Source organism: Synchiropus splendidus, chromosome 5 (genome assembly GCF_027744825.2).
Source record: "Synchiropus splendidus isolate RoL2022-P1 chromosome 5, RoL_Sspl_1.0, whole genome shotgun sequence".
NCBI lineage: Eukaryota > Metazoa > Chordata > Actinopteri > Syngnathiformes > Callionymidae > Synchiropus > Synchiropus splendidus.
The window spans coordinates 15,077,606-15,099,437 of record NC_071338.1 but is presented as its reverse complement, the minus strand read 5'-3'; the positions used below and the strand labels follow the sequence as shown (position 1 = coordinate 15,099,437).

The 21,832-nt window shown below is 41.2% G+C and overlaps 1 protein-coding gene across 1 annotated transcript in view; it reads right to left on the bottom strand.

The window, feature by feature from the left end:
- kcnq1.1 (potassium voltage-gated channel, KQT-like subfamily, member 1.1) overlaps positions 1–21,832 on the bottom strand; it is a 67,686-nt gene that overhangs the window by 4,584 nt on the left and 41,270 nt on the right. The window contains exons 8-15 of the mRNA XM_053866298.1: positions 21,385–21,480; positions 21,178–21,288; positions 18,905–19,031; positions 10,229–10,331; positions 2,485–2,560; positions 888–982; positions 754–800; positions 620–681 (exon numbers count right to left, since the gene is read on the bottom strand). Of these exons, the coding sequence (XP_053722273.1) occupies positions 620–681; positions 754–800; positions 888–982; positions 2,485–2,560; positions 10,229–10,331; positions 18,905–19,031; positions 21,178–21,288; positions 21,385–21,480 (717 nt within the window). The remainder of the gene's footprint in view (positions 1–619; positions 682–753; positions 801–887; positions 983–2,484; positions 2,561–10,228; positions 10,332–18,904; positions 19,032–21,177; positions 21,289–21,384; positions 21,481–21,832) is intronic.

The window sequence follows — 21,832 nt, the reverse complement described above, 5'->3', positions numbered from 1 at the left end:
AGTAAAAATTGCTGATTCATCCACTTCTCCCGCATCTATTGTGAGAATGTCATATACAGAATGTGGTTTAGATACTTTTGGGGCTCCTCAGGCTATTTGCTCAAAAAGGCACTGCCAGAGGCCATTCTTCAAGACATTCCCAATACAACAATCACAATATTGTTACATCATGACAACTATTTTGTTTCCAAATCCAACTTTACTCTTCTTCTGAAAAAACTCCCAAAATTAAAAACATGAAAACCATAATCTTTATTCATCTGTTTTTCAGGTTTTGTCGAAGAGCATTGATCAGCAGGTCATTCGATGCTCTGATATCTGACAAATCAAGTCCTTAGGAAATGTCTGTCTCTGGAAGACGGAGTAAAACTAGGGCTCTAAATTAACATTTTTAATCTCGATTAATCGCACTAGTGTAAACTTGCGATTCATGGCAAATGAATCACTCATTTTGAATCTGTTCTAAACATAACTTAACAACCCAACACAACAGATGCAGTCAACAACATTCTTTAGAATAACCTCAGAGGCACTGAAGAGGTTCAAAAACATGCCAAAAGCCTAACATTGTAAGCATCTTGTGTTGACAAACTCGTCCTTTGTGTTACATTTCACTCACTTTGTCCTCCATTCGACTGAGTCTGGATCCAATGGAGTTGCCGCTTTGGTCACTGGTTCGATCTTGAACAATAAAGAGATAAATCTTGAGACTATAAAAAGAATCCCTCTGACGGTATAGATATTTGTTTTTACCTGCATTTATTTGGAACAGAGATGTCTCCCCTAAAGACTGGTCCAGTCTGTTAGAGTTGTTATTCATATTTTATTCATGCACTTCATGGCTGGAGTCAAAGAACTAAAAAGCTCTGTGTCTTTTTATTATTTACCTCCTCTGCACCTCCTTGATTCGCACCATAAGGTTGAGGTGACCTTGGGAGTACTGCTCAATCACATCCCGGACGTCATATGGTTTCCGTGCTTGCTGTGAGATGAAAAAGTATACAGGTGAGTTCAATAATTTAGGGCTGACTTCTTTTCAGTGAAGAAAAATCTCCTTGATAAAGAATATGTTCTGCACTCCTTGTCCTGTAGTGAAGAAGACAAAGTTTTTAAAGTTTTCATTCAATCGGCGTTTTGTTTATAAACACCTCTATTTACGACTACTGCCACCTGCTGTCTTATTGAGCTAATTACTAGCAATGATATTTTAAATGCCAAAAGAAATGCTCAATTATGTACATGAAATGAAAAATAAATGCAATAATATTGTATAAAAAAGTTCTTATTTGCTTTCAACCAAACATTCGACCAGTCCCTCCAAGAAATCGCAACCAAACCCTGGTAGTTCTACAAGTCGCAGCCATATTGTCCAATCGCTGCAACTTTCTCGCAAATTCCACTTGACTCCTCATTGCCTTTCTCAAATAAAGTGTTAAAATCATTTTGTCGGAACTAACACTACTTTTATCCATGCATTTGATCTTGCTCCAGCACCATAAATAATCAACTTTCACTGTAATATTTAAAATCAGAATCAGGCATTTTAGGCCGCAACAATAACAATAAAAAAAAAAAAGTCTGTGAAATCCTGGTGGGACTGATCGACTGCTGTGAAGATACACACATTCAGGCGTCAAAATGATGACGATCAAACAAGCACACCGACTTGAAAGAAAGACCATTTAAGGACAATTATCAATCACATCCAAGGCGCTACGATTTACATACTGTCGCAACTTGTGCCAAGTAAAATCTGCAATGAAGTGAGGTTACCTTTTAGAAGGCTGATCAGTGATTCAGAGTGACAAGGGATTTGGACTGCAATTTACAGCAAGCAAAAAGCATGACAGCACACCTCATTGGTCTTTATTTTTGACCCATGAACCTTTGATAATCTTGTGGACTCCTCAACTGGACGAAGGTCTTCGAGAAAATAGAGGTTCAGTACATTATTATGTTTCATCATTTGAACTTGCTGTCGCCCTATAAAAGTGTTTGCACTTTGTTCGATCCTGAAACAGGAACAGAAAAAAAAATTGTGTATTTTTTTCTGCAGGAATACAAAACACCTATCATGAGTGCTTCCAGCTAACAACAGCCTTTATTGTGGTTTTGCACTTTGGTTTTGCTCTCTCACATCTCACTTCCTACACCCAAGGTCTCTTGGATGCTTTGTTAGAATGCCCTGTCTTCAATGAAGAACACTCAGGTACATAGGTTGTTATTCAGGGTTTATGATTATAACATGGAAGACACTTGACCTATCCTCAGCTTAAGTCATGGGCATCCAACTGTTCCTCAAAGAGCTGTGGTGGGTGCCGTTTTTTGTTCCAGTCAATCACCTTTTCAGTCAATTGTTTCAGCTGACACCTGATTTGCGAGCGTTCATGTACTTGTTTATTTACAACAATAACTCTCACCCGCCGGGGCCCTTTGAAGACCGGCTTGAGACCCCTGACTGACGTAAATGTACAATTACGTTACCTGAAATTTTCTTTTTGCCACGTGGAAACGGATCCTCTGAATAACCCTGATGGCGCTCCGGTGAGAATGTGTCAACCTGTGAAACATGTCAGCAATAATTAGCAACAAACTATGAGCCTGGCACAATGTGGCATCTACTGAGATCCAGCCTGGCCCGGCCTCACTCCAGGTCTCCTAGCTGTAACAAGCTGGTTCGTAAGTGGTCGTGTATTACATTGATGATGGACTGTTCTTATCTTACATAATCCCTCTGCTAGATTGCATCAGATTGGTGAAATGTAATACCTTTCAGGCACTGGAATCTTGCAGCTGCCCACATAGATATTCAGTTTCTTAAATCGATTCATGCAGTTGATGTATATTTAAGAAGACTGGCCTATATTGACCAATCCACACCCATGGTCTACCTACCATAAAAACAAATACATATTTAGAAAATATACAGAGCATTCTATTTTGTTCTTGGGATTTCTGGTTTTTCTCCATGTGTAGCAGAAGAGGAATATGGCATTACATTTCTCCACATAACCCTCGAAACAGGAGGTTGCCTGATCGCAGCATGACTGCATATAAAATCCACATTACATGACACAAGCCTGATCATGTTTCACTGGTCTAGAAGCTGCGGTGCAGTCTATGTCCTCGAAAGGTCAGTGATTTTCATCTACCAGCCTTGACATCAATGACATCACAGGGACCAGCATTGAGACAGGTGATGAAACTCAAAACGCGCATCACGCAGTCAACACATTAGAGCAGTTTAAGGTGAATAAAATACTACTACTTCTTTGCTGCCGATCACAGATATCGATCAGCCAGAGTGCCGATCACCACAGATCACTGATACCGATCACATGGACTGACAATGAATTTCTGGTCAAAATGACGTGACCTCCTGAGTACATGATGTGAAAACACCAACCATTAAATCATTTTAATTTAGACACATTTTAATATACCTCTTCAAGAAGGCAAAAAAAGAAACCTTGCAGAATGCAGCAACTATTCTGCCAAAAGGTCAACTGAAAATCATTTAATCTGATGTGAGACGTTGCAGTTTGGTGAGTCTCTGGAGACTCTGCTTTGTCCGTGAAATCTTCACATACTGGCTCTACATACCTGACTCGTCACTCCGGTGACGTATAAAAGACACCTGAGAAAGGCTGGTCATCTAGCTTGGTGACATTAATGACTATTTCATGGGCATCAGCTTAGACCGGTGGGTGTTGCTAAACCTCAGCTGCGCTAACAGCCTGCTGCGGAGGCCTGATGTGACAAGGCTTGATCTTGGCAACATTACGCTCATTTGCCCATTAAGTCCCTATTTTATTGACCAACCACTGTGACTGTGATTGGTTGACTGTGCTGCAGAGCATCATGGGAACTGTTCGGATAGCAGTCACTGGAACTGAGTTTATTGCTGAGAGTGATGGCACCTCATACGCTGAGCAATTTGTCTAGTAGTTTCAAAAGTGCTGAAACAGACACATCAATCCAGTCTCGCACGTTCACTGCTTGGCTCTGCGATCTACCAACGCTAGATCGTGATCGACATCATGGTCATCCCTGGTATTGACAATGTCTCACACATTCATACCATTCAAGTGTTGAGAATAAACTCAAATCAGTATTGTTGCAGACAACACCAAAATTATGCCTGTTACATTTATTTTCGATGCAGCTTATAGAAAATCTATCATTTCCACGGCAGCCACAGCAAAAAAAAGGGTTTATGCAAGCACAAATGGGAACTTTTCAATGGTGTATTGCATGCAAAATCCTTAATCCAGATGTTGCCTGTGATGCGTTCACTGACAGGTAGCAAGGCGAAGAGTGGGGCGACGCATGTTGTTGAACATTTGTTGAGTTATGGAGTGAGCCAGGAAGGGATTTTATTATGGATAGAAGGCTACTTAATGTCGTTTCCTCTTTTCAGTCAGTGGCAATAAAGCAGGAAAGTTTCAGAAAGCATTACTTAAGTATTTTTGTGCAGCGTTAATTGATTATAAAAGACAGGGTGAAGTGAGTTAAAAAGAAGGTGGGACTGAAAATGGAGAATGACGACAATATGCCCAAGAATGGGCTGCAGAAGGAGGAAACAAGACAATGTCATATTGAAAAAGGAGACAGCAGCTCAACTTAAAAAGGACTCTGGCATGATGGCGTGATGGAGACGGGGGGTGGAGGGGGAGGCACGGGACCTCAAGATCTGCTCCAGGAGCAAAAGAGGGACAGGCAAGGACGTCTGCTTCAGGAGGAGAACATGGAGATAGCTACGACAAACAAGCAAGTGAAGTGAGGAAACGCTGACAGATTGAATGAGCGTGAATTTAACCACAAAGTCGGACAGAGCAGAAAGAAGAAAATGATAAAACAACTGACTTTCTGTAATCTGTACAGAAAAAAAAAGACCATGAGGTTCCTGAAAAGGCTGAGAAGTACGATCTGAAGGGATTTGTGAGTAAAGATAATCAGAGCGATTGAGGGATACGAAGGCGAATAAGATGTAAGCTAGTCTCAAAGAGGAAAGAGTCAAAAACGCCTGGGAGGCAAAAGTGGTCAAGGAAAATAGCTGAAACAGAATCGGAATCTTAATCGACCATGACTTTGATGAAAAGTCTAGAGAGCGCAGGAAACTTTTGCCACTCAGCAAAAACAATGCAAGAGAAACACATCTACTTGCACGTTCTCCTGCCTGCCAAATTCCTGGTGAAGGTGAGTGAGGGCAACAGAGCTTTGATGAAACTCTGCAAGGAGGAATTAGAAGGCGGTGACGCAGGTGAGCGAGGAAGTGAGGGGACGGGGCCAAGTGCAGCCAGCGAGAATGGTAAGAAAACTAAGAGCACTTTGCAAACTCCAGATCCTTTCAAGCAAGGATGAAGAACACAGCCGCAACAAAACAAACAGCACTTCATAGTGATAGCAAAAACTACTTGTACTAGTACTAAATACATTCTAAGGGGAAAAAATTCAGGAAACATTCATGAGGCTCCACACCACGATGTTCCCACCAGCATGCTTGACTGCAGGCAAGACAACACACTTGCCTTTGAAGTCCTCACACGCCACACACACTTGACACAATCGAAACCAAAAATGTTTATCTTGGTGTAATCAGACCAAAGGACATGCTTCCAGTAAGCCATGTCCTTAGTCTGCTTGCCCTTGTGAACTGTTTGCGGGTATTCTTGTGTACTATCTTTGGAGGAGGCTTCCTTTTGACGCAGCATACGGCATATGGTCTGAGGAGGATGACCCTCACACCCCTTTGATTTCTGCAGCAATGCTGGCAGCACTGCTACATCTATTTTCAAGACACAGCCACTGGCACTGAGTGCACTACACTTCTTTGATCTACCATGTCCTGTCCTGCACAGTTGAACCCCTGTATCATTGTGGACACTGCCCTACAGCTCTGTGTGTTGTCTTCTAGCAGCCCCAGACGTCCTTATGTACAGCGGGAATTATTTTACTTTATATTACAATAATTTTATTTCTGAGTTTGTTAGACAGTTGGAGAGTTGTTTGCAATGAGCTGCCAGGTTGAACTTCCATTTGAACTTTTGCATGAGAGAGTGTGAAAAGCAAATTTACACTTGTTGCCAACTGTTAAGACATTAATGGCGGCGTGCTATTTTGAGGGGAACTCACAGTTGCAAGATAATGTATCATCAAAAACAAACTCATGCATGTATAGCAGTCATACTCTAAATACTGTACCACAGCATAACCCACGTTTTGGTCCAGGAACACCTTACAATTACTTGACTTATTTTAGTGTTTTTCTCAGTTTGACAACTTAATTTTAATCTGTATTGCGTATCTGTGTAAACAGAGTCACTAACAAACACAACAAACTGTATGCATTAGAGCCAGTATATGGAATGTGAAACTGAGAGGGAGGTCATCGTTCAAAGAACAGTGTGGCATCATAGCAGCAATGGTTAATCAATAAATCACCCACTGCTCTTCATCCCTACATTGGGTTGATCAATAATATCCAATATCTTACAGGGCGACACATTATTAAATCAACATGCATTGCAGTGGATGTACTTTGTATGGTCAATGTTCAAGATCATTGTTTTTTCAAGCCACAAAAAGGGCGTGGGTGGCCCAGATGTGACCCGGAGGCCGCCGGTTTGATTCATGAATTTGAGATACATCAGACCTTTTCTTAGTTCTGCTCATTACAATGGATGGTCCAAAGTCCTAACACTGACTGCAAGTGTCCTCCTGCAGCTGAACAGAGCCATTTTCTTTTTGATTTGATGCAGCAGGAGACCACTGACAACACTTCTGCTGTTTCCATAGAGATAACTCAGAGGGGAGGGGAGGGGTTCACACTAAGCTTTTTTATGAGCCATATCTAAGGCAACTACATAGAATAGATGTGTGTGTGTGTAATATTCAACCGAATGCCTATCCAAAGTGAGGGTTAACTTTCTTGCTATCTTTATTCAGGAGCTGTTAGTCACTCGGGAGATATGGCAACGGAACGGATGTGAAAGCGAGCTGTTAATCTCCATCAGAACAAAGTCTGTTCTTCCACTGAATGAGCCACTAGCTTCAGCCGAAATGACACGCTAAATATATAAATAAATACAGTATAATCCATTGATTTCCCCACAATACTGTGATGTCTGAGTGGAATTAGAGCGTGCTGTTATTGGCCACAGAATAGTTGTGTTATGATCATGTAACACATCAGTCAATAATGTTGAATAAGCATTTCCTTTGACTGAACCGAATGACTTTGCCATCATGCATGTTTTTATCCTTCAGTGGATATTTTGACAATATAGTTTGCTCGATTTTTTTTTTGCTCCAGAGTTAATGAATGGCAAAACTAAAAACCAAAACAGGTACTTAGGTCCCACTTTAGTTTCTGTTTGCATTGGTGAATAGCTAATTTGAAATCTGAGCCCTTTGGCTTATCTCTTCCTTCACTAGGTCAACACACTGCTTCTGTCTTTCCTCATGCTCGAAAAATGAAATGAACCGGAGAACCAAGGTGCCTGAACAGGATGAGCTTTGCACTTGCATCGTTTCACTGGCAGTTTGAGCTCTCAATTGCCGAGAGAAAATATGGCTGAATATCTGAATCAGAATATGGCCAAGGACAGCCTAGACCAGGGGTGACAAACTGGTCCACAAAACGGCAGCAGTGGGTGCTGGTGTTGAACTTTTTTTGCACTTTTATCCTTAAGTTTTAAAAACCAAAATTTCCCATTTATCGGCACAGTCACATTTAGTGACCTCATCATAGATGAGTCTGAACCCATTCTTGAGGCTTTTAATTTGTCCCATCACTTCAGGTGCCCGGTTCCGTTTTGTCACTTGACAGTGTTGGGCGCGACGCCACCTCTCCATTCTCTTCAGGAGCAGTTCGTCTGGTTACTCCAAACTGCGGTGATTATGCTTTTGTCATGCGTTTTCCACTCCCTTATTTCTGCCCAGTGCCAGCAGCACAGCTTTTCCCTGAGTTTTGTTCTAATTTGGGTTGGCTTTTTTCCAGTTCCTGAGCAGGCCTGACCTGTCCTGTTTTCCTGGGACTTTAATGGGAAATTATTCTGGACTCACTGTACCTGCTCCGTTGGAGTCTTCATTTCTCATTATTCTGGGCCACGTTGTGTTAATGTTTATGTCATCTTTTTAAATGAAAACTATTCTGGCTTATTTTCGTGTCGCCTTCCTTTGCTTCCTGCTGTTGGGTCTCCTCCATAAACAGAGCCATCGTGATGTATCATGTAGTGCACCAGGATTTTCTGCACTCTAAACTGTTCCACGAGAAAAAAAAGGTTGTACGTGATTTCGATCAATTACTATAATTTCTGGACTACTGCACGCACCTGAATATAAGCGACGATAAGACACACCAGTCTACAAGCCACATCACTTTGTTGACATTAAAACGCCCAATCCGCTACTTCACCAGTCACTTTCAGCCACTGCTCTGGTGTTCCCACTGCTCTGCGCTGAGACTGGCAGTGGATGTGGTGCTCCGGGAAAACTGAAACAGTGCCAGTAAACGCTGGACTTACACACGAGCACATTTGTCCAGACAAATTATTACAATAACTCAAAATACATTTACATTTATTGACATTTATTTAATACATTTAACTAAACTTGGTTCTACTTCACGAGTGCTGTGACCTCGGACAGGGTCTTCGCTCAAGGCGCTGCCTCGGCGGAGAGACTATGTGGCTATAAAAGGTCTCTACTTCCACTGGAGCAGCCATTCCAAGTGAATGAGTGGAAGTGGACCAGCTGGGATATGTGGTTCAAGGGGCTAAGACATTCTGAGAACCATGGTTACTAAATGTAACCCTGGGTTCTGAAATGTCTTTAACAGTAATTAGTATTACTACTACTATACAATAGTATGCGGAAAAAACAGTAGCAATTATCTCACTATTACAGAAATGCCCATTACATAGTTACATTCCTAGAACAAAAAAGTAAACTTTTTCCCAAGAAACTGCACACAAGACTAGAAAGTTCAACATCTGTGTACATTATGTAGCCTTAAAAAAATCCATTCCCCTTAGACCAATTCAGATGACACAGCCGCAGTGAAACATGAACAAACTTCCTGTACTTTAATTAGCTAGACATTTATACTTTGAGGCATATATGAAATCTTCACAACCCAGGGATATTTTCTATTAGCCACCTTCCATCTGGTCCAAAAAAATATATATATAATCACACACCACTCACGTCTAGAAATCTCATCAGCGAATCCTTTTTCAAATAAAGACTGAATTTCAAAAGGTAACAACATAATGAAATGATGGAAATGGAACAGACCCAAACACATTAAAGGAACGTTCTATCAGCGCACAGCTGCTCAAACCTCAAATCTCAGAAGCGCAATCTACTCGCCACATTCTCCATTTAGACCTGACACAGTGAATTAGATTTCAGCTGCATCACTTCCAATCTGTTTAAGCACGTCTAAAACATATCAAAGAGCAGGGCAAATCATGTCTGCGCTCAAATTTGGATCTGTTGTTTTCATCTGCTGCATTCTCTCCCTCCATCACTGCTTGAGTATTTAGATAAAGCATATGATATTCTCATGTGGTATTTTTCAGACTGTCAAGTCGCGATTCATGAAGCGTTATCTCAAATTGAATTGTGTGTTTAAGGCTGAGGCGGTGAATCACTTTTGTCTCGAAGAGCAAGATCAAGAGACGCCGTCATGCTTCCGCAGCCTAACAGGCCTCTGGCCATGTTTATACCACGGGTTCGATTTTACGGGCAATATATGTTTTAATTTTAAACAAATACAATTCATTTTATCTTGATTTGGGTCACAGCTTTTTCTCTTAAGACAGACCAGCTTCCCCAGTTTAACAATTTTGATCCAGATGCATTAAATATTGAAGTAAATAATGGTTTTATGTGTTTGAAACGACTTGCGGCACCATCTCAGAGGCATCGTAAAGCTGTTGAATTAAAAATGTGTTCCACAATTGCACTGACCTCATTTATTACCATACCATTACATAAAGTGCTACAGGGTCAAACGTCCAATTTGTCTCACTTGCTGTGCATTACACAGCTGCATTTAACAATCATCTCACGCTGTATAAATGCTTCAACAGTGTTGCTTTTTCCCTAATGAGAGGTCCTCTCGCAGCAGCGCTGAAACCGCTCCGGGGTCTAAGTGACGATAACGCTTAATTACAGCTGTGATGAAAAGGCATCTATCAGAGGAGCGAATCAAACTCACTGTGACAGAGTGCTTGCAGGTGTAAGTTGGCTGTCCAGCTCGCACTCCTGTTCCAGGTCCTCAGCAAAGCTCTGAGGATCCAGCAGGTCGCTGTTCCTTTGTCCTGAGAGGGATTACAAGTGAAGTTAAGCAGTAGGAGCGGAGGGCCGTTGAAATGGCAGAGACAACACTGGATTTCTTTGAAAATATAAGCCACTGCATTACAGGAGCAAAACAGAATAAGAACCTTTTATTCATACTCTTATAAAAAGACCTGAAAATGGTGATTTTCTTTGGATCACATCACGGAAGTAGCAGGGCTGAGCTGGTTTGCTGTTCCTTTGTTTTAATTCAAATGATGCAATGAGTGTTGACAAAAGAGAAGATCCGCCAGCATATTACCAGATGTTGCCAAGAGAAGCCGATAGGACGGAGACGGAGGCTGCTGTTGACCTGCTACATGGTAATGGAATTTAAAAGCATGATACCTGTAACAGGGCACTGATCAGCAGTGATGAAGCCACTGTGATGAGAGACAGAGTTGACGGGTGAATAGTAGCACTGCGCATTTCTACACTGAAGACAGACTGGCGGTTCTTCCGGAGCACCCTGCGTGCGCATCAAGTTCCTACGACCACACACCAGATGGCTGTGAGGAAATTAAGTTAAATGATTCATTGCTTAAAGCGGGTGTTGCAGATATGCAGCTGAGCCTACAGAATCAATTCAGCAGTAAATCAAAGACACTGATTTTCATTGAACTTGAAGAGAGTGATATGCAAATGTCGGCGAACATGCTCTGGGATCGAGGTGGCGAGGAAAGCCAGTTAGTACTGCTGTTTCTCTCAAACCACAGTGAGTAAATATTATGGTATAAGAACACAAGGGATTAGAAACTACACACAAATTCCAAAAAAGTTATTTGACTTAAAAAAAAGTTCTGGGTCATCCAACTACACAGCAAAAAGTCCAAATCTAACCAAGTTTGTTCCGCCTTATTTTTAGTCAAAATGTCTCATCCTACTTGATTTAAGACACATTGACCTGATAAATGACCTTTCAGCAAGATGGTGGGACTTCTTTGAAGACAATGCAATCTTCAATTTGATGTTTTTTCTCTTGCTCTATTGGCAGATTTTTTCACTTGTTTCAAAAAGGTACATGCATCCTCTAAAACAGTGGTCACCACCGGGGCCGCAGTGGGTGCAGGTTTTTGTTCCATTCAATCAAGCACACACAGCCTAACCAACTGAGTATGCTCGAATGGTTGGAGCAAAAATCTGCTGGAACAGTTTGGTGACCCCGGCTCTAAAAAGTACCGTGAAATAAGTTTGTAAGAAAAAACCTTGTAAGATTTTGAGTTTTTGCAGTGTATTTTGGCCATCCATATTTAAACTGACTTGGTCTCCAGCCTAAACCAGACATGGGCATTTACGCAGCCCTACCGAGGTCATTGCAAAACCACAATAACCACTACAATAAACTAAAATAAATTTTCAAATCAACTTTTTTCCTCACCATTCAAATGTTGATATAAAGTATTTTTAAATGGCGAGGGTCATTTCAACAGCATTTCTTATTTCTTCTCAACAATTAAAAGATATTGAGAAAACTGTCTTTGCAACATCTTCTTTACATCTTTCACCCATTGTTCAGTTACCAAGATATTAGCCATTTGAAATCTTACAACGAATCTCATTTATATTAGGAAACTTTGGATAATCTATCAAGTCAGCAAGTAACACAATTAAAGCATAAAATGTTCACATCCACAGTAAGACTGTTAAACTACCAAACCGGTTTGTGGGAAATCACAGAGTGTACTTGCTTGTTGATTCTTCTGCTGCTCTGCCCCACTGACTTCCAGCACCACCATACTCATCTGAATCCTCAGCACGGGCAGCAGGAAGCACCATCACCACCGCCAACCCTCAGGACTCTTTGTCATATTAACACGTTTTTACAACCAAACCAGCCACCTTGTTTCCACATTGGTGTCCTATTGTACACAATGTGACCGAACGTGACGTTTTAGTTTTAGTAACCTGACTAGACACAGAAGCAGGAGGTGTTTCAACCTTATCTTTAGATGTGTATGTCCATATGCAAATGTTATAATAGACTTACTTATGCTGGATATGAACTTGACAGTTTGAGATTGATTGTTTGGTTGTGGGCAGCAGTGGTGACTAGTAATGTAGCTCACAGTATGAAACTTTTGGACTGAGGCAACGCTCGGATTTGGAAAGAAGATGAAAGATTACTGTGTGCCATTTGTATGCTCTTCCAGTACATGTGTGGGTTGTCCTCCAGGCACTCCCGCAGAGTGCAAATGTAAACATTGATAAGCTCCTTAAATTTGTTAATATGGTTAGTGAAGCTGCCTTCGACATGTCAGCCTAATAATTTACTGATGCCCTTTTGGAAGTGGCCCTGTCCTGCTCTTTAGATTGGGGAACACATCTTAAAGGTTTGTCACAGGGACATGTACAGAAAGAGTCTAGTGGTGCTCGAGTACCAGCCCTTTTTCCCTGAGAGAGGAAAGTTCTGGCACCCATTTATTTTCTTTTTCATTGTTAAATTCCTGAGTAAAAAATGTGACTCATCGATTCCACCCAAATGCATTTTGCGATCTGTCAGGGAATTTATGTTGGTACTTTTGAGAATCATTCCTACCTACTGTTTGCCCTTCCCACTACTGCATTCAACAAACAATTTAGGTACAACAGTGAGAATTTTTTATTTTTTATTTTTTGTGATGGGTGCCATTTTGTCTGGCTTGAGCACCGGCCACCCCAAAATGTGCATGTGCCTTGGACAACCAAGCCAAACCAATTAGAATTAATAAATACCTTTATTCAGTCTGTGTACACTAAATACTTCAATAAAATGTTTCCATACATTAACCGTGTATTAAACCATGATGCAATCCAGTGCAGTGCTCGGTCATTATGGGGATCAAACATTGCCACTATTGTTTTATGTCATCTCTGCCTTATTGGTGACTGACAGTTATTGTATACTGTATGTATTTTTTAATGTAATAATAATTACTTATTGTTGTCATGCACTAAACTCAACTGAAAACTAAAGATAAGTGGTACTTGCTTGCTAGTTTTTAAGAATGTCCCAGTGTCAGAGGAAAGTTTAAAAAAAATGTATGAATTAATTCAATACAAGGCCACAAATGGACTTGTGGCATTGTGCATAAACAGTGTTAACATATCCAATGTAAAACAAGATGAAGTCAAAGAACATTTTTGTAATACTAGCCTTGCAGACCGCAGCAGTTTGTTTCATGTTGTCATAAAGAGATCAGTACACAACTCTGTCTGGGCCCCAGTTGTAGTTTATTTGTGGAGCGGCGATCTGTTTTGTTTGACAAATAACAAGTGAGAAAACCCAAAAGGAGCATTCAAGGGCACTTTGGCTTTGAGCTATTAATTTCTGAGCCTTCCGCTCTGCCTCTTTCCGCATGTTCCCTTTTCTGTTGACCTCATCCCGTGGAGCAAAAATAAATGATCGGCTATCTATTCATGCATGAATGTCTGACTTGAGTGTTACGGTCAGCTAGCCTGCCACACTGAGCAGAGAGAATATACTCAGACCTCATGCTTGCTTTTCACCTTGTATTTGGACGATAAAACTCTGACTTCCATTCTGGAAATGTAAGAACCTTATGCATTATGGATTCCATGAAGATTCATTGGCCATCATTCAGGAAGTTACAACTGAGGCGCCGGAGCACATTTTAGTCTTTGGGGATGCACCGGCACGCTTGCCTCATACATTTGCGATAGTGAGAGATTCATTTCGACTCATTTTCATCTGGTAGCTAAGCTCTCCTCCAGGCATGCTTAAAGAAAACTCAAATGAGCTACTTTCAACACGCTCTCTGTGTATACGTTCAGTACATTTCCTTCATTACCATGTGCAAATACAGCCTTGAGAACCCTGAAGGTAACAGCACACCAAATGTGGTCATTGGTTAACGCAACAAAACAACTTCCATTGGGAGTGTTCCACCAGTGATCTGAAACTACTGTGGCCCAAAGGACAAAAAACACGGCTCATGGTAGATGGATTCATGAGCTTAATCAGTTTGAGAAAAGGGTACGTACTTGTTTCAGGCAAATATTCATTGCACTCAAATCTGTAATGAGAAGATTACCCTAACCCTCTGAACACATTTTGAAACCCTTTAAGTGCCAAGGTCTCAAAATCGTGACAGGCAACATTGCTGTATTTAAGCCAAGCCTGATACTATTTTACACAAGCAGATGGTGGACTGTAGTTACACTGTAGGGGCGCAACAAAGTGCAAGAGAGCGAATTTGACAGTTTCTGAAGATGAGTATTCATACTCTCATAAAGGCTAGTGCAGTGAGGCCGAAAGCATCTGAGAGCTGCGTGTGCGCGGAGCGACAGCGCGTCGATTCACTGTGACAGTGCACAAGAGGCACATACTGGAGCCAATTCATGGTCTAAACACCTTGATAGAGGTAGTGAGAATGTAAAACAGCCAAAGCCGCAGGAGAAAATACAACGTAAACAGATCCAGCGGCAATGATGTTTACGGCAGTGACAATGCCCAGTCATGATTCTTACTATTGCTTCAAAGACGAGTAAGACCATCTCTTTGTGTCATATGGAAGGTTTTTCTCTTTTACAGTATCGCTTAGTCTCTTGCCGTTTTCAAGTTACATCCTTATGAAATAGCGAAAGTGGAACATTTCGTTGAAATGACACTGGTGCCTAAACATCAACAAACTAAACAAAATGGCTGATGAACAGTTCCTCCGACTCTTTCACTTTCAACCGTCATCTCAGTAAGAAATCTGACACACATGTGAACTGGAAACCACGTGGCATCACACCAACTAAACAGACAGACGCTTCTGTCGAGACGTTGTCTCCCTCCCTCAGTTATTACCTGAGGTGACAGCACTGAAGTTCAAAGCACTCAGTAGCTCACTTGCAATGGGTAATAATCTATAGGGAACAAAATGAAGCATTGAGTCATTGAGTAGGCTTTTTTTTTTAATTTAATTTCTCTGAAATGGTTGTACGTCATTCTTTCACATTCCAGGCTATGTTTCTGAGAACAGATGCAGTTTCACAAGTGTGTGGCGTTATGCAAAAGAACGCATTTCACAAACGCATTGCCAGTGACAAACACATTTTCCACGACATACGTCAAATTAAATCTGGCCATCGCTCGCCTCGAGCTCCAGCCGCTCACCTTCAGCTCCAAATGCTCTCGAAGCTGCCAAAAGTCACGTGTTTGTGCCAAAAGTTCCACTGGGAAAAGAACAGACGGAACTGTTTTACAACAAACAGAACCACACCAGTGCTCATCTTTTCAGTTGATATGTGGTCATCTGCTAAATGTTCCACCAGCAAGAGGGTAATCTGTATACATTTCTTAAGTATGTTTGAAAATACATGTTTGCTCAAAATATTAAACTCGTATTCGTGACAGGTATCTCTGGAGTGTGTGCTTTAGCTGTTACGGCCATCAGAGTGTACACAATGAGTGTTTGAGCTCAATGGAATGAAAGACTAGCTCAATATTTAGTATTAATATTTACAATAAACTGTTTAGGAATGACCACTGCTCTGTAGTCCACTATTGTTGTGAAGTGCCAACAAAATTTCTGGAAGAGAGACGAGAGAATGGCAACATCTGATCTTTTCAACTATTGCCGATCAGCCATCAACAGGGAGACAAATGCCTTCATTCTGGACCCGGTTTTAAACAACTACGGACACACTAAATATTACTGAATGTGTTACAGGGAGAGTAAACGTCTATTCGACACAGAACATGTGCCGATACAGTCGTCACCATGTGGACTGGGAAACGGCTGATCGTTCAAGTCATTCAAGATCCTGAATGTCTCGTCCACCGTGGTTGTGTTGGTTGTGAAACAGCGCCACCGACGGCACAATCAGGTTTGGCACAGCTACAGGTGTCCGCCATCTGCTTGCGTAAAGCAGTAACTGCATCAGGCTCCACAACTCCAGCTGGACTTGTTCAAATGCTGCGAACAATTTTGTACATTTTTGCAACAATGGCACCTAAAAGGTTAAAACAGGGAAAAGCGAAAAGGACCCCTTCAAAAAACTGATTAGTAGTTTGACTTCTTGTCTGAACTTCTCAAGTATCTCATCTAAATTTGCAGGCAGAGGGTCCAAAAAATGTTTTGTTTTGTTTCAGAGACATTCCAAAGTCACAAGTAGACAAAAACAAGGTCAGAATTAAAATTGAAATTAAAAGTGAAGTTAAAATCTTTTCTTTATAAGTAGCAAATATAGGTGCAAAAAAAACATTCAACATTTAACATATCATTGAGCTTCAAAAGTAAACGTAACATGTATTAAAATGTGCCAAATTTAATCAAATAATAAATGAACCTGAATGGAATCACTGACCAGTGTTTGTGCGTCACAACTGAAACTTGTTGCTCCTTTAGGTGGAATAGATCCAGGCGAAGAGCTGTCTGGGGCTTCTGAGATGCATTTTGTTAGTTTAAGAGAGAAGATTCTAAAACAAATATTAAATGCAGTTTTGGGGAAAGACGGAGAGCTGGGAATATCATCAATATTACGAGCGGCTCAAAGCACCGTCCAACTTGACCGCCGTCTCTACAATTACCAGCCAAACATAAGTGAGTGAACCACCACAGATTGATATCGAACCATGGCATCTAATGCAGCTGTGAAGCTGCGTAATCAAGACCGTATTGATTTTCCATAAACACAGATTTAAAACTTTCTCCACGATATAGAAGACTGTAAACAGCACTCCTGAGTCAAAACTTGCTGAGGGATGAAGCACGATCCCCAGGAATACAAACACTTGAAGTATCAAAGAACGACATGACACATGCCCCCAATTGACAGGCGACTCTTTTGTACGATGTAGTTCAACTCCGACATCGCTGTCATCTGCCAACTATTGATCAGCCATTACTTTGATGTTCAGCTCAGTAGTTCATTGTGCATCAAGCTAAAATATATCACAGCATTGATCTTTACGGTTCAGATAGTCTTCTGTGCTCTTCCCGTATCTGCAGATGAAGCCTGATGACATTTATCTTTGGCAGACATTAGTCAGTTAGCAGTGAAAGAAAAATGCAATTTCTCATGAAGAACCAAAATCCTCTATGGAGACTACATTATTTTCTGTAAATAATATTCACCTATTTGAATCGAGAGCAAACATTTCCAGCACAGCAAGCTGTCAGTTTGAGTTCTTCATGGACAAACTGCAAAAATAAATGTTTCGTGGGTGAATGCCAGTGACTGTCTGGAGCATGTGACCAAGAGGAGAAAGGAATCCCAACTACAGTGTTGAAAATGATCTTCAAGGCTGGATGTGTTTCCACTCTCTGATGACGCCCAACACGTGCTACAGCACAATCCATGGTAAACACATGAGCGAGAATCAGGTGGCCGCAGTTGATGTTCTCCACTTTTCCCTTGAGGGAGGTGTGGTGGAGTAGGCTAGGTTGAATGGGTGTGGCGGACATTGCTGGACAGTGGAAGAGTGTGAAGACAGACAACAGCTGAAGGGAGGCATGCTGGAGGGAACCGCCCTTGAATTACTTGAGTGGGAGGAGGCATCTTAGCCAGGGATTGCTGTCGGGCTGTTGTGAGGATGAACGTGGAGATTCTGACTTGTGGGTGTCTCACATCTGCAACGGTGTCTCCTTCCAGAGTGTGTGTGTTTGTTACTGGGTTTGTGTGCCACAGATGTGAAGCCAAAATGTCTTGAATGATAACATCCAGTAACTGCACTGTAAATCTTTGACTGTGACTCTTCTAGCTCCGCTTCTTGTGAGCAGCTGTCCCTAAATCAAACCTCATGCCAGGCCTCGCGACTGTCCTGGAAGGCTGCCCTTTCACTCTTCTGTCGCAGATCACCCTTAACTCTCGTGTTTCGACAATCGTGATTAATGATCATGGAAAATCTCTGGTCCAGCTCCATGATCACCCAGTTTCTCACCATCTACATGCTTAATCCTCTCGTCCCTGACCACCAGAGGTGGTGGTGTACAGAATCTGACTGCAAAAAGCACCACTTCCAAATAAGCATATGCACTTGGTTGTGCCAGGAGTCAGCTCTCCTGGAAGGGCTGGTGCTAAAATAATAAATGTATTCCACTAACCACTGAGAGTGATTGTGTACGGGCATTTCTGCCAACCTTCACTGAGGGTCGTGGGGTCCATTCGTAGCATTAGCTAACCCATTAGCACGGCATTCTGTCAGTTCCTGCGACTCAATTTCAATGTGCTGTGAGGAGTTCACGCTTATGTTATTGTTGTTGTTATTATTATATGCATCTTATTTATTTAAATTTTTCTGATGTGAAACAGTTCACTTTACTTTTTTTTTTAAACTTCTGCTAAGCGGCAACCGAAATATAACAATAAATAATATGATGACGTTTCTTTATTTTTTTGTTTATCAGTTTTCAACACATTCCTGGTTATTTGTCGACATGGTTTAGTTTTGTCTGTTTTTCTTGTTAAATATTTGTATTTTTTGCCATATTGCCCATCTCTTCTTGGCTGTTGCAGATTTATAGGGTGCAGGGTTAGAGACCTCAATCTTAATTGAACCAATATGGTCTATATAACACAAAATAATTCCTTTACAATGTATTGCCGCCGGTGAATATTTCTTAAATACCTGCTCCAACCGAGCCACTGACATCAGAGCGTGGTTCCCACCGTCCATCAAGCGCAATGCCGGGATACACGGGAGCAGTCGGACAGTTGTCCTTTTCAACTGTCTTCGTCTTGTTCTTCGACTTCCCCTGCACATGAGAGCAGGCAAACGTCTCAGCCGAGGCCAAGTGACCCAGAAAGCATGTCTTACCTTCAGTCTCACACTTCAGCGCCCCAACACAAATTTCATGCTGTTCTCCCTCAGCATTTAAAACATTTAGCAGTTGTTATCTAATTCTGGCACTTCTTTGTTCCAAGAGGTGATGCAAGCGTGTACTTCAGAAGCTGAGCACACTTTTAATTTGTAGCAGGAACGGGAGCCTGTCACGCTTAATACTCCATGATACCGGCCATAGTTCACTCAAATTGTGCAGCAGTCCAGCTGCAAACAAAATGGCGGCACAAATCTCATTTCACATTTGACCTTGACCGTGCTTCACCCACATTTATACTATGGATGTCTCAGAATGAAGTTCAAATGAAGTCTAGCTGTGACTGGGATCAAAAGACTGCACAGTCTACACCGCTTGAAAACAATGAACCCCTCTGACAATCAGAGATGAAATCTGGCCTTACAGATCTATTTTAGCCTTGAGCAGTTATGAAATGAAGTATAATTGCTTTTGAAACTTGTCAAAACTGAAGTAGGTTTTCAGTCTGCGCATTGAGAGCATCAGCTCAGCCAAAACTGACTCTCTGGAATATAGCAAAACTATGGCATGTATTGCTCAAACCCGAATGATTTCCCATAATTCCCTACTGTGCGCTTGCGAAACGTACAGAACAAATTAAATCCGTCTAAATCAAAAGCATCCAGCTGTGCATTAAATAAATGAAAAACACAGAGATATTGTCATATGTAGAGCACTGGAGCGTACCAAATATTCAGATATTAGATAACAAAGTCAAGGGGAGTTTTAACTAAATAATGGATTAAATGAAGCTCTTCGATTCACCCTGCTGGGTTGTAAATTTTGTTCTGTTATTGAAAGCTCAATGCTTCTTTTTTTATTGGCTCACATTGAAATGGTACATTAGGTTTAAAATCACACTGAATATTATGCAGCATAAACAGTTTTAACTTCACATAGACCCAAGGTTTCTGTGAGTTTTTCTTGTTGCTATTTGGCATAAGAACAGATTTTCACTCCTTTCACATAAGGAGCTCCCGTTGCAGTACATCATTATAAACTTGTTACTTCACTTGTGTACTTAGTATATATAGTACTGTATACTGCCAGGTGTTTCACTCCTGATGCAAATGAAGCGCTTCATCATATGAGGTGCTGTATGTAGTATGCTGTGTGACATTAACCTAATTTCAAGAGTGAAAGCTGAAGGAGCGCCACCCCATGGCTTGTCCCTTGCTCCCACCACTTTCCAATTTGGCTCGTAGACACGGTGCCTACAGCGTTAGAATATGGAGGGGGAAACTAGATTCAATTGAAAACCTAATGCATAAACATGCCACAGAGACGACAGACTTTCACTCCACAAGAGATGATATTTGATGCCACAGAAATGAGAATTTGATTAAAAAAAATGACCCTGAAAAGAGTAAATACTAACCTAAAGGGCAGCTGTTTTTGCCCCTCAAAAAACCCTGCTACAACTAAAACATGACAAGTTTTATTGTCAAAATAAACTCGACAAATCGTTGTATGCTAGTTTCATTGTGAAAATGTGCATAATCTTTTCACCTTGCTCGATTTTCTGTCAGGAATAGTCGTTTGACAGTGTGCAACATTGTCACAAGCTGACGCAGCCAGGGGCCCTAAATGTGGGTAGTTTGAAAACAAAACAAAAACCCACTGTAAACATATAATGTATGCAACACAATTTAATATAGAGTGAGGTTAGAGGGTTCAGGACTGATGGGAACAGTATTTGAGGACCAGAAGTTGTTTCTATGATCTGTCATGCTTTTCATTTACCATGTCTATAATCCAGGAGAACATTTACACATGAAACACATGCTCCCCTTCAACACTGCACTAATCGGTTTGCTCCTGGTGCTTCAGATGCCGTTTAATCCTTCCGGTTTACTGTCTGTGGTACAACACGATTTTACAATTTGAGGTTTTCCATTATTTTTGTCCTTAAAATGATTTTATTCTGGGCCACAGTTAACAATATCACCAAGACCACAACAGTTAAAAAATATCACTTCGCTGGCATCTCTTCAACTGAAAATGTTAAAGCAGAGAAGGATATTTTCATACGATGGTAACTCACCATTTTCTTTGCCGTTGACATGGATGTAGCTGATAAGTTAGACCGTCTCTTTAAAAACACCTTGAGTGAGACAGAATCCTGTTTCTCCACAGCGAAGCATCTCCAGGCGTTCTACACACGCAGGTGAAACACAAATACATGACTTATGATAGTGATAACAAGGGGCCCCGAGGATGATGAGCTGTGGTGTGTTGTTTTTAGAAATACCTGGATGAGACTTGCGGCAGCAGGTATCTGCCTGTTGAAATGTTTCTGTCTTTGCTTCTGCTGGACCTTTAAGGCAAAGCCAGAGCCCAAGATTCCCTGTGAATAAACACATTGCTTGTTAATTCCAACCCCAGAACAGCATGACTCAAGGGGTACAAACATGAAAATGAGGAGCTTGGATGATGGAATTGTCTCCAAACCAGTCAACCATTCACAAATAATAATAATTTAAGTGTTTTTTTTTTTATTTTTTAGCTTTTTTCCTGCCTGCTGTGTACGTCTCAATTCTAGATATTCCAGATCTTACATGAAATCATCACGCTGAAGTACATATTTTCTCGCAATGAGTGCTTTTGTCTTGTTTTTTGACGTCCCTTTTGTGCTGTGTAAGAAAAGGATATCGAGAGTTGTACTCTAGATATAGTGATTGATTTTTGAACATACTTTG